General features: G+C 37.7%; 1 protein-coding gene across 4 annotated transcripts; it reads left to right on the plus strand.

The window, feature by feature from the left end:
* The first annotated feature begins 1436 nt into the window (after positions 1-1436).
* On the plus strand, positions 1437-5705 carry LOC107828000 (auxin response factor 18). Of its 4 annotated transcripts, none has more exons than XM_016655249.2 (5): positions 1437-1602; positions 2414-3499; positions 4102-4985; positions 5088-5150; positions 5356-5705. In XM_016655249.2, the coding sequence occupies exons 2-5, from the start codon at positions 2519-2521 to the stop codon at positions 5435-5437; spliced, it is 2010 nt and encodes a 669-aa protein (XP_016510735.2). In that variant the 5' UTR covers positions 1437-1602; positions 2414-2518; the 3' UTR covers positions 5438-5705. The 4 variants fall into 4 exon arrangements, with proteins under 4 accessions (XP_016510735.2, XP_016510736.2, XP_016510734.2 ...); XM_016655250.2 differs by having other exon boundaries at positions 1443-1581; XM_016655248.2 differs by having other exon boundaries at positions 1445-2023.
* The last annotated feature ends 7642 nt before the right edge of the window (positions 5706-13347 follow it).

The raw sequence follows: 13347 nt of genomic DNA on the forward strand, positions 1-13347 counted from the left end.
TCCTGTTAGGGACGTGACTTTGGGTCTGCAACTACGCTATTGCCGCTTGCTGAGCTTGCAACATTTTAAAAATCAACCACAAGCTAACCCCATCACCTTCCCATCCGGGTGCTTCTTGAGCCGATGGGTGCCCCGCAAATGCTATTTTCGGGATCAGTTGGCAGATTGATGTCGATGACAACCTGTGAGTTAGCGTCGACTCGGTGCGCAACTGGAATATCATTGGGATCAACATAGGGCACGTCATTGCTAGGTACCACGTTATTGTTTTTACCGTGGTGGCCTGACTCGGCGTCAATGTTCAAGTGAGCAAATTGAGAATTTGACATTCTTAGGTTAACCTGAAATCAAACTTCAATGAACAAGTGTAAAATAGGGTGTGTTATGGAGATTCCTATTAAATCACCACTATTATCCTTAGCCCCATGGTGGGCGCCAAACTGTTTACCCTTAAAAATGAGTAATAATTAAATTTGTACGCGATTTAAAAGATATGTGATTTAATTTAATACAAATGATCTAAGAACCGCGAATAATTAAATTAGAGAGAGAATAAACGATCAACCCAATCACGATGGAACAATCAAGCTTGATTTTAAGTTGATCACATAAAACTGGCTCCGATTGAGCCCTCGATATGACCTCGGTTGAAATTAAAGAAGAAAGTAACTGAAGAACACTTTGAATAATAGCTAGAAGACAAAAATAAACTTTTATTGCTTTGATGCTCGTGTCATTAATGGTTTAAAATGAAAAAGTCCTCCCCTTTATATAGTAGGAGAATTTTAATCATAGTACAAGTCTAAATAAGGTAAAATTCTTTTTTGGTAAATGTCGATTCGTAGTTGAATCGGACGGGAATTGCGCCATAATATCCGATTGAGGGCGAATATTACGGCTCCTTGTTCATCAAGCTCAATCGTTTCTCTTTTTTCTTGGTCTCAAAACTTTACTCGGTTCTGATATGTTATTTAGCCATGCCCGATCCCAGATGCACCATTCGTTCCCCCGAGCTCCGAGACGAGGGACCTTTCGGCTTCGCTCAAGGTTGCGTCAGATCATGCTTCACTCTCATTTTTTTACTGGGGAATCGGGGATAACATTATCCCCGATTTTACTCGTACACAAGTTATTTACAATCAACTAATTTAAACGGGCTCTAACATCTAACATTGGATTAGATTCGATCTTAGTTTAGTTGATTTTAGAAAAAAAAATCATTGAACGCTTCAGTCCAAGACGTAGCCAAATACGGTTGTGTACAAAAGAGAATTTTGTTTTACTCGGGGTAAATTCTCCAAGTCAATTTACTTCTCTACAGAGTAAAAAGACATTGGCCATTATCTCGCGATATTTTTAACAAAATAACTCCTTCCCCGCGAGACGATAGATTTTTAACAATCCTATAACTATACTATCTCTGTGTCTGTTCTCTTTTCCCTCTTTATCTCACATTTGTTCAGATCCGAAGAGATGGTATAATTTTGCTCTATAGAAGGTTTAGGTTAAAGATTGGTTGCGGCGGCGGCGGTGGTAACGGTGATGAAGAAGAAGAGAGAGAAAATGGAGTTACAAATTTAAGTAAGAAGCGAGTGTACTCCGGCAAGTAACTTCGACTAATCGGTTATTTTCCTTTTCATACGAACAATCATCATGTACGGACATTGACATTGACGCCATGAATTTGTTGTCAACAGACACACTAGTAACGTGGAATTGAAGTGAATTTGGAACAGAACGACTTGTTGAAACTGAAAAGGCTGTAAATGCAAGTGCTTTTAAGCGAGACTGCGAGTCATTAATGTGTCACAGAGTAGGCTTTTTTTGGTTATAGGATTTGATTGAAGAGGAGGGGATTGATGAAGCTGTGTTATAATTACACTCTCTGTCTAAATGAAGGCACAGTCTGCAGTTGTTGAGGCTTTAATTGTTTGCTTCCGAATTAATTGTCCGATCAACTTGCGTACAAGACATGCTTTGGATCAGCTTTTTCTCGTTTTAATTTCTCTCTTTGTAAATTTAAGTAATACATTTGCTTCTTCTGTGGTTTCCATTTTTACTTTCCGTAAATGAGGTTGTGTTCTTATCCAGTTTTTCTTCATTACCGCATTTAAATAGTGATAGGCGCACAGGAATCAAATCTGAAACTGCGATTCTCTGATCATCAAAAAATACAAAGAGGATTTGCACCTAACAAATTAATTTTATTGTAAAAAAAAGGTTGTAGTAATGTGTTCTTTTATTGTTGAAATGTCTAAAAGTTTATATAAAAAGCACATTAGATGTATTTACTAGTTGGGTGTAAACATTGAGCCAGAATACCTTTTGGTGTAGGTTTATTTGTAGTATTGTTTCAGTAATTATCTTCTTTTGCTTGAATTTGTTCCTGACATGTTTTATTTTTGGTACGCAGAACCTGCTGAAGAAGTAGGAGGTGTTTCAAAATTGTCATTTGTAGTTATTACCAAAGGAAACCATCTATAAGAAGAAAGGAAGTAGCTTTTGCAGGACAGGTAAAATGAAGGAGGCGATAGAGAAGTGTGTGGACTCTCAGCTATGGCACGCCTGTGCAGGAAGCATGGTGCAAATTCCTCCATTAAACTCCAACATCTTCTATTTCCCACAAGGCCATGCTGAGCATACATCTACAGATGTTGATTTCACTGCTCTGCCGAGAATTTCTGCTATGATTCTATGCAGGGTCAATGCTGTAAAATTCTTAGCTGACCCTGAAACTGATGAGATTTATGCCAAGATTATGCTTATTCCGGTTGAAAACAAGAACCATGACTTTGAAAATGACACTGTTTTAGGAAGCAGTGCGGTTGAAACAACTGAGAAGCCTAGTTCGTTCGCCAAGACGTTGACTCAATCGGATGCAAATAACGGGGGTGGTTTTTCAGTTCCTAGGTACTGTGCAGAGACAATTTTCCCGAGGTTGGATTTTACAGCTGAGCCTCCTGTCCAGACTGTGATCGCGAAGGATGTTCATGGTGCAATCTGGAAGTTCAGGCACATCTATAGGGGCACGCCACGGAGGCATTTGTTGACAACTGGTTGGAGTTCATTTGTGAATCAGAAGAAGCTGGTTGCAGGGGACTCTGTTGTGTTTCTGAGGGCAGAAAATGGTGATCTTTGTGTTGGAATTCGCAGGGTAAAGCGGGGTGGTATTGGTGGGATGGAACTGAATTCTTCTGGTGGGAGATTTAGAGATAAGGGACAAGTGAGCCCTGAATCAGTTGTTAAGGCTGCATATCTCGCTGCTAGTGGCCAGCGTTTTGAAATTGTTTATTACCCTCGTGCAAGCTCTCCTGAATTTTGTGTTAGGGCGTCTTCTGTGAATGCTGCAATGAACGTTCAATGGTGCTCAGGGATGAGGTTCAAAATGGCTTTTGAAACCGAGGATTCTTCTCGGATCAGCTGGTTCATGGGAAGTATATCATCGGTTCAGGTTGCTGACCCCATCCGCTGGCCTCATTCACCTTGGCGGTTTCTTCAGGTAATGCAGCCACTTTCAGTTTTCTATTTGGACCAATACATAACTGTTTATTAATGTCAATTTGCCATTATTCTATATTAATATTCCTATTTAACAATGGGATGAAAGAAGTACTTTTGTGTGTATAATGGTTAAGCCGTTAAGCAACCAATGAAAACATAATGGTTATGCGAAGATGGTTCTTTATGCTGAGCAGTACTATTAAAGCATTCCGTTCCCTGCTAGGTGTTATCTTTAGTTCCTTTGAGAATTGCGTTAGATGAAAAGAAAGCTGAGAGCCAAGTGTATTAGGCCTATTTTCAAGCCTGCTATGAAGTCATATAGTAGCAGCACGCGAAAATTGACAGAAGTGTTCTATTTGCGAACTATGACATGTAAAAGTGGTTGCTGCATTCCTTTCATCTCTTAGTAGTGAGTTCCAGGTTTATCATATTCTATTGGGACTACTTTAGATGTATAAAATTATTTCTGTAATTGCATTGAATATTTTTGGCTTACTGCTACTATGATGTATTCGAATTTGAAGTGCTAACAATGCTGCCTCATCATCAGCACCTTTAATGTCATGCTTGGTTTATAAATTTCTTTGTTATATACTGCAGGTGACATGGGATGAACCAGATTTACTGCAAAATGTAAAACATGTCAGCCCATGGCTTGTCGAATTGGTCTCTAATATGCCCGTCATTCACTTATCACACTTCTCACCACCAAGGAAAAAGTTGTGTTTACCGCAAGATTTTGCACTTGACAGTCAATTTCCATTACCTTCATTTTTGGGCAACCCCCTCAGGTCCAGCAGTCCTTTTTGTTGTCTATCTGACAACATCACTGCAGGCATACAGGGAGCCAGGCATGCTCAGTTTGGAGTACCTTTATTGGATCTCCAACTTAGCAAAAAAATTCAGTTGGGACTGCTACCACCCGTTTCCCAACCACTCGATGCTGATTCTAGAATTCCTAATGGCATCAGTAAGGTCCAAAAAGAGAGCAACGAAAACATATCTTGCTTGCTTACCATGGGTAGTTCTAGTCAGATGTTGGATAAAGCTGATAATTTGAAAACACCTCGGTTTTTACTCTTTGGCCAACCAATTCTCACTGAGCAGCAAATGTCAAGTGGCCGCTCTACTAATGTTCCTCCACAAGTCCAAACAAAAAGAGACTCCTCCGGTGAGGCACAAATGGAAACTGAAAGAATTTCTCTTGGCTGGAAAGGCCTTTCAGAAAGTCTATCAAACGCTACATTACTTTGGAATAAAGGTTATCACGCAGCTGAACTTGGCATGAGTACTGGTCACTGCAAAGTATTCCTAGATTCGGAGGATGTAGGACATGCCCTTGATATCTCAGTTTTAAGATCATATGAAGAGGTGTATAAAAAACTTGCAGACATTTTTGGATTAGAAAGATTAGATATGATGACACGTGTACTCTATATAGATGCAACAGGTGCATCTAGACAAATTGGAGATGCACCATTCAGGTGCATACATTGCTTCCAGTACTTTCTATTCTTGAATTCATTCATGTCAAAAAATATTTCTAGTAAAAAGTTCTTATCAATGCCCTCGGACTTGTAATGCAGTGACTTTGTGAAGACTGCAAAAAGACTGACAATTCTGAAGAATCCTGACAACAGTGCTGCAAGGTAATTATTAGTAATTGAATACTTCCTTTAGTGACTGTTGTCTTTGTATCAAACCATCAGAACTAAACCATTCTACCTTGAAAGGTCTGTAGATAATCTCGAGAATAATAGTTCCGACATATTCCAAATTGTGCTGTTTTACTATACCTTCTCTACTAGGGGGAATTGGTATATTGTGATTAATGCCTAAAATCGTGTATTTCAGGAAATGGCTCACCGATCTGCCAACTGCTGAAGGTTGTCTAGATTCTTCAAACCAGGCAGGATCCCTTAGCATCTTTGCGTAAATTAGCTTTTATTACCTCTGGTTGTTTCTAAGAAATCATAGACTGCCATTTGTAGTGTGAAAGGACACTACTAATGGAACATGGATATGTTTTAAGGATGTCTCCGTTTTCTTTATGTTGGGAATAATGTGACGGTTGTTCTGTTTACCACATCTTGCTAAGCTGTAGCCACATGTTTGTTAGTGGTATTATCAAAGACAACAAAATTTATTCATGTGAAGACATGTTTATGTATTTCTTCCATATCAGTATTCTTGTCTTCTGCAAATTCTTGATTATATGCTTGGCATTACGAAGTTTAAATAAGATACAGACGCTGGGACTCCAAATTTCCTGTCATTGTTGAGAGAACTTTCCTCTGCTTTTCATGATGCTGATCGGTGAGTTGTGTCATTTTATCCGGATGGTCAAATGTGGTTGCAAACATGCCACAAGAATTCAACGGCAATGCTTAATGTGTCGTGTACTATGTATTCTTGCAGCAATATTCCAGTGGAACTACAATCCATATATATAAAACTCGAAATTGTGTTGTCCCCAAACCTCAATATTTGCATTGTGATCTTCTGTTGATTATAGTAAACTGCCAAGCAAGTTCTAGTTAGGTTCCTTGCGTCAAATTGGCCAGTAAGGCGAAAACATAAAGGAAATGGATTGACATACAGGATTATTCGCCTCTGATCCATTTTGGGGCAACGTCTCTGGAAATACTCCCCGGTCTCAAATTATCTTGTCGTAGTTTCTAAAAATTCTTGTCTCAAATTATTTGTCATTTTAAAAGTTCAAGACAAAATTAATTATTTTCTTCTCATTTTACCCTTAGTAGTAATTGTTCTCGAAGATGGAGATAGCAAATAAATAGAATAAATATTCAAAGAAAGATAAATTATATCTTATGACATAAGTAAGGGTAAAATAGTCAAAAATTTAATCTAATTAATATTTCTTAAGGGTCTTGTAAAGAAGAGGAGTTTTGGTATAACTGGTAAAGTTGTTGTCATGTAACCAGGAGGCCACGGGTTTGAGCCGTGAAAATAGTCTAATTAATATTGTACGCAGCGTAAGACTGGACTTGTGGTCCGGCTCTTCCAGGCCCCGCGCATAGCCGGAACTTAGTGCGCCGGAACAAATAATTAGGGATGGAGGGAGTATATTTTAGCAATTTAATTTTGTGAGGCCAGCAGCATCCAGCAAGAAAAAAAATTTTCCACTCTGTTTTGTTTTTTGGTAGAGAAGCTCGACATGGTCGGCGAGTTAAGTAATTTAAACTTGAAGCTTTCCTTGTAGTTTGTGTTTTATATATTATTATTTGTTCTAGCATGAATAGAGAAGCTTATTGCGTGGTAAAATGGAGAAAGTACCAAATATAAAAAGAAGGAAGTTCGAAAGGATAGTGAATGAAGTTTACGAGCGAGACAATGGAACAGATCCCCAACAAAGAAGAAAGAAACAGAAAGGTCGTGACAGAGTGTGGTTTTGTCTCATGTGAGTTTGAAAACATGTTGATTATGCCCAATACCTAATTACCAAAAAAAGTCATAGGATTTGTTCAAGTACTTTTCTAAGTATGAGTATATTTTGTCACGATCAACTATCAATCAAAATGACAATTGTCGAGGCACACGTGCGCCTGCCAACCAAATAGGTTTGGTTTTCATCAATTTGATGTGATTTAATTAATTTGTACTCTAAAATGAGTGGTTCAATTCATTAAGCTCTCGGTAGTTACTCTAGTGGTGAGCACCCTCCACTTCCAACTAAGAAGGTTGTGAGTTCAAGTCACCCCAAGAGAAAGGTAGGGAGTTCTTGGAGGGAAGGAGCCGAGGGTCTATCGGAAACAGCCTCTCTACCCCAGGGTAGGGGTAAGGTCTGCGTACACACTACCTTCCCCAGACCCCACTAGTGGGATTATACTGTGTTGTTGTTGTTGTTGTTGTAATTTTATTTTGCATTTATTTTAAAAAATTATTTCCATGATTTAAATCACCAACTTTATGGGGGGGGGGGGGAATTCAAAAATAGCCAAATTTATAAGTAGTAATTGAAAAATAATCACAATTTCAAAAGTAATCGAAATTTAGCCACTTTTCATGTAAAGATAAATCTGAACGAAAACACTGTTCAAAATCCGAAAAATATTCCAGCATAATATACTGGAGTTCCAATATAATACACTGGAACTCCAGCATATTATACTGGAGTTTCAGTATAATATACCGGTCCAGTATAATATTCTAAAGTTCATACACAGGTGCTCGAATTTTCAGTATATCATGTTGGAACTTTACGCGTGTTGGAGTTCCAGCATAATATGCTGGAAGTTCATACACATGTGCATCAATCTCCAGTATATTATGCTGGACCGATTCGTGTTGCAGCAAAATAATGGTTATTTTTCAATGACTTTGCAAACGATGGCTATTTTTCAATTATCAATCCGAAAACTAGATAGCCCGTACTATTTGTTACACAACGACAATTCTTATATTTATGCCAATTCCTTTGCCATGAAGATGAATTGGGAAAAAAAAAGGTTCTCATGCAAATATTAATGCTGGTTTGAGAGCAGGGCAGATTTAGGGGCGAGTGTTCACCCGAACCCCCTTCGTCGAAAAATTACATTATATATATACGGTAAAATCTGATTTTTACCTCTTTATATTATATTTTGAATCCCCTTTCATACAGTCCAAAAACATGACTTAGTGGTCAAGAGGGTTCAAAACCATTATGAGGTTCATTGGTTCCATTCCCACTGGCCAATCTCTTTAAAAATTTTAAGTTATTCCTTTTTTGAACCCTTAGCAGAAGTCCTCCCTCCACCACTGTTTGAGAGGGTGCTAGGGGGTGGGGGATTAACCTTTTCTAAATGTGGATTCTAGTGGTGCATTATTAGACTAAGTGACACAATAATTATTTCTTTTATTTTTCTTTTCTTCTGTCTGAACTTACAATTAATGGCCATTTTGACTAACACCACTTGATAAGTATTAGTTTATCCGCTGAAAATTATAGTCCCTAATGCAGCCTTAATAATTCAAGCTCTGAAAATAATGCATTATCAACTAGTCTAATAATTTCAACCATCCCACTAGTTTAAACATGATAAAGTGGAATCAGCATCGGAATGACTTGTTTTCTGTAGAAATGAAACAACCTTTGCCCAAATAAATAAATACTGTAAACAAACACGTTTGCAGAAAACAGGAAAATGATCATAAGTATTGCTAAGTTAATTCATGGTATAAGATATGCATAAACCTACTACTGTGAGATTATTTCTTTGTAACTAGCTATGCTCGTCAAATAGAGATAGTATTAGGAGACTAATAGCCTATTTCCGTGCTTTTAAAATCCGTTTATTTTTGGGGGAAATTTCTTAAAATTAAATTTTCAAATAAATATTTTTGGTAAGAAGCAGTTTATGCTACAAAGTCATTTAGAACAACAATTAGTGTTTGATCAAACTTTTAAAAAGTATTTCTAAGTATGTTTTCTCAAAAGTGCAAATCAAAAAAAAATTGTAAGGGAGAAGCTACTTTTACTTTTTTTTTTCTTCTCAAAAACTACTTTTACTGAAAACACTTTTTTCTTCTAAAAACTTCGTCAAACACCTTAATTTTAAAAAATATATTATTTTTTTTTACCAAAAATAAATATGACCAAATAGGCTACAAGGGGCAAAGGTTGGGTCAAAGGATTGGAAAAAGAACATGAATTAAAGCAACAGTTTGATCATCCCAAAGTTTCTCCTTTGTATTCAGTTCCGAAAGCGCCTTAGCTTCTGGACGTTGGGATAAACGAGCATAATTATTTTTTTCAGTTGAATTTCTTGGTTTCCATAAGAAAGATCCTACAAGCACGATGAATGATCAAACTCCTCATTTTCTGCTTCAATGTTTCATAAAATTCAGTTCACCACAACATTGTGTGTTTCAAGGTACGACTTATTGTCGTTGGATCAAATTAAAGTTGTGTTGTCTCCTAGGCCACATGGAGGCAGTTGTTATAAGAAATATTTGTTGAAAACAATTCATTATTTCAGGGTCATTTCCCAGAGTTTCAAGTACCTTGGGTCGGTTATCCAGGGGATAGAAGATCGACGAGGATATCACATACTGTATAGGGGTGGGATAGATGAAATAGAGGTTAGCATCTGAAGTCATGTGTGACAAGAAAGTGTCATCGCTACTCAAAGGTAAGTTTTATAGAGCGATAGTTAGATCAGCCATATTGCATGGGGCGGAGTGTTGGCCAGTTAAGAACTCACATATCCATAAGATGAAAGTAGCAGAAATGAGGATGTTGCGGTGGATGTGCGGGCACACTAGGACGGATAAGATTAGGAATGAAGATATTCGGGAGAAGGTGGGCATGGCTCCCATTGATGACAAGATGCGGGAAGCGAGGCTCAGATAGTTCGGGCACGTACAGAGGAGAAGCTTGGATGCCCCGGTAAGGAGATGTGAGCGGTTGGCATTGATGGGTACGAGGAGAGGTAGATGGCGGCCTAAGAAGTATTGGGGAGAGGTGATCATGCGGGATATGGCGAGACTTCAGATCTCCGAGGACATGGCACTCGATAGGAAACTGTGGAGGTCGAGCATTAAGGTTGTAGGTTAGGAGATAGTTGAGCATATTTAGTCTACCAGTGTGAGGCTAGGCTGATAGGTTTTAGTCTTAGACTGCTAGTGGTCAATATTGTGTCTACACTACTCTTTCATTTTTATAATGTCGGGCCTTATTTACTGGTTATTATTTCTATTTTCCATCTATTCATTGGTTCTTGTGATGTTGTTATTATTCCTATGGTTTTTTTTTTTTTACGGTACTGATATATCGTCTCTTTTCTCTTTTCGTCTTCTTGAGCCGAGAGTCTATCGGAAATAGTCTCCCTACTCCTCAGGGTAGAGGTAAGATCTGCGTACATACTAACCTGCTCAAACCTCACTTATGAAATTTTACTGAATTATTATTGTTGTTGTTGTTGTTGTAATTCATTATTTCAGCAGAAAAACTCCATTTCCCAAAAAATGTGAACCAAACGTCAACCTTACGAAGAAAACTACATTGCATCTCAGCCGCTAAGCACTGAGCCGAGGCTCGGCTGGCTTGTATTACTTTGGCACAACAAGGCTGATTAAAGCTTGGCTGGGCGCAGTCTTAGCAAAATTAAATTCAACTCAACTTGGTCAGAGTCGAGCTGGATTTGAGCTTGATTTGAATAAGCACAAACTCCGTTATACTGTGGGTGATTGACATGAATAGACCTATAAGAGATTTGGTCTTTAAATATTATTCATGCTTTTTATATATTTAGAAAATAACCTCCGGCAATACACACACTTAATTTCTCAACCAGATTAGTAGATTTTATACTATATTTATTGTATTTTCATTCATAAAACTCTACCCAGTTAGCATTATTGGGATTAAAAGATTGGTGAATGAAAAATGGAGAAGAAAGTACTGGAAAAATGGCCATTTTGCTTTGGAAAGAGCAAGTGTCCCTCATTGGTGGTGAAAAGAAAAGTGAACGTGCTTATATTGAGAAAACACTTTTCTTGGTGTTAAATGGGTTGGAAATAAAGTAAACCTCGCGTCGCCGCCGTCGCTCGGCTTCGGCTTCGGCCAACGATTGATTGATTAATCTTTTGGGACATAATTTCTTTAAATTATTTAATTAATTAACAGACCCACGCGACGAGATGCGACGGGACCCGTTTCTTTCCCAGATTATTTTAAATCTCTTTTCCTGAAATATTTCAAACGAAAAATGTTCTCACCTAGTCCAACAGCCATGGGTGTTACTGAAAGGTTACAACCCTTTTCAGAAATAGTGCCAGAAAATAAATATACCTTGATCACAGAATCTTTCCTTATGAAAATTTTCTTATCTTGTTCTTCTTTTGCACAAAATTTTCTAGTGTGTTTTACAACCATTGAGTGGTTCAAAGTTCATCAGAGTTTTTGGTACCAATACACTAATGAGTTAAATCGTTCTATCTTGGGAGGATAATATTTCAGCACCTCGGGTATTTGATGGGAATAATTTTCTTAAGGACACACTGTGCATTCAGTGGGCTCAATTTATTCCGAAATTATTTTCAGATATTATTTCGACATTCTGTTACTGCTAACTTTCTGTTTCTGTTTTCTGTTTCAGAAAATATACTGTTTCATTATTCATTATAGTAATACATATTGGCTAACAATCTTAAGGAAATTATTTTAATATTATAATCTGTATTCTATTTTTGGAGATTAAAACCTGTGTGATTTTCTACTCCTTCTGAATTTTTCTATTCTGATTTGAAGATATAAAAATTTCATCGGAGTATTAAAATTCAGAAACGATTTGAAGAACATAAAAATCTTCATCGTTTTCTGTGAAACAGTATATAAAAACTTCGGTTTTTATTTATTAAACGTACTGTTTATCATTAATTACAGTACTATTTATTGTACTATTTTTTTTTTCCATTAATTGAACTCTTATGTTATTGACAGTGAGAAATGACAATTGATAATGAAAATTCTTCTGCGACTATTGCGGCAACGACGATAGTCTCGTCAAGCCGAACAGATGTGCCACCGACCGAGAAACCGGGGAAATATTCTGGATCCAACTTCAAAGAATGGCAGCAAAGGGTGTTCTTCTGTCTTATCACACTTGGTATGCAGAAACTCACCAGTAAAGAATCTCCATTGCTTGCCGCGGACATGCCAGACAACAAGAAATTTATGATTGTTGAGGTGTGAAAACAGGCAGATTTTCTTTGCAAAGGTTACATTCTAAGTGCTTTGGAGGATGACTTGTACAATGTCTACAGTGCTATGAAAATTTCGAAAGAATTATGGGACTGTCACGACTCAAAATCCTAACTTGTCGTGATGGCGTCTAACGTGGTACTAGGCAAGCCAACTTCTCATAAATATATTTCCAACACTTTTAACAAGAATGAATTAAAACAGATTTAATAGCAAAAGTTCTCATACACGGGATAGGAAAGCCCAAAACATAACGTGGAATTTCCAACTATCGGGGTGTCACAGAGTACATGAGTATCTATACATCATAGTCTGAAAAATATGGTCTATAATAGTCTGAGACCAAATACAGTAAACAAGAAGAAAGGGAATGAGAGACAAGGTCTGCGAAACACCGACAGCTACCTCGAAATCTCCAAAAAATTAACTGTACGAAGGAATCAACACCCACTGTGTCCGGGAACACCTGAATCTACAAACGAAGGGCAGGGTGTAGTATGAATACAACCAACTCAATAAGTAACAATACTAAATAAAGAACTGAAGATAGTGACGAGCTTCACAGCTAAGTCCAAATACAGTAATTTCCAACATAAGAAGGTAGGTATTCTTTCAAGTTCAACATTTAAAACTCAAACAATAATTTCATATCAAATTCGACTGAAACAGAAGATAATGCCTTTCACAAAATTCGAAAACAATGATATATGACAGCTGAAGTGCAAAAATAATGAAATCAATGCATAATGTCAGAGCAACAATCACTCAGTCCTCCCATTCACTGCAACCTCACAATCACTCTTTCCTCACAGTCACTTATTCCTCTCAATCACTCAATACTCAGCACTCGGCACTCGCACTCAGTAGGTACATGCGCTCACTGGGGGGTGTGTACAGACTCCGGAGGGGATTCTTCAGCCCAAGCGCTATAACAAGCCAATTATAGCATAAATCAATAAAACACGTTGCGGCGTGCAACCCGATCCCATAAATATCCTCACAATTAGGCCCTCGGTCCCACTCAGTCATCAACCTCTTCAGTCTCTTGGGCTCTCAGAAATCATGATAAGCAGCCCACCAACAATGTAATGATGCACTAATAATGAACAAGAGAGACTGAGATGTAATATGCAAGTAAA

This window comes from Nicotiana tabacum, chromosome 22 (assembly GCF_000715075.1).
Source record: "Nicotiana tabacum cultivar K326 chromosome 22, ASM71507v2, whole genome shotgun sequence".
Lineage (NCBI taxonomy): Eukaryota > Viridiplantae > Streptophyta > Magnoliopsida > Solanales > Solanaceae > Nicotiana > Nicotiana tabacum.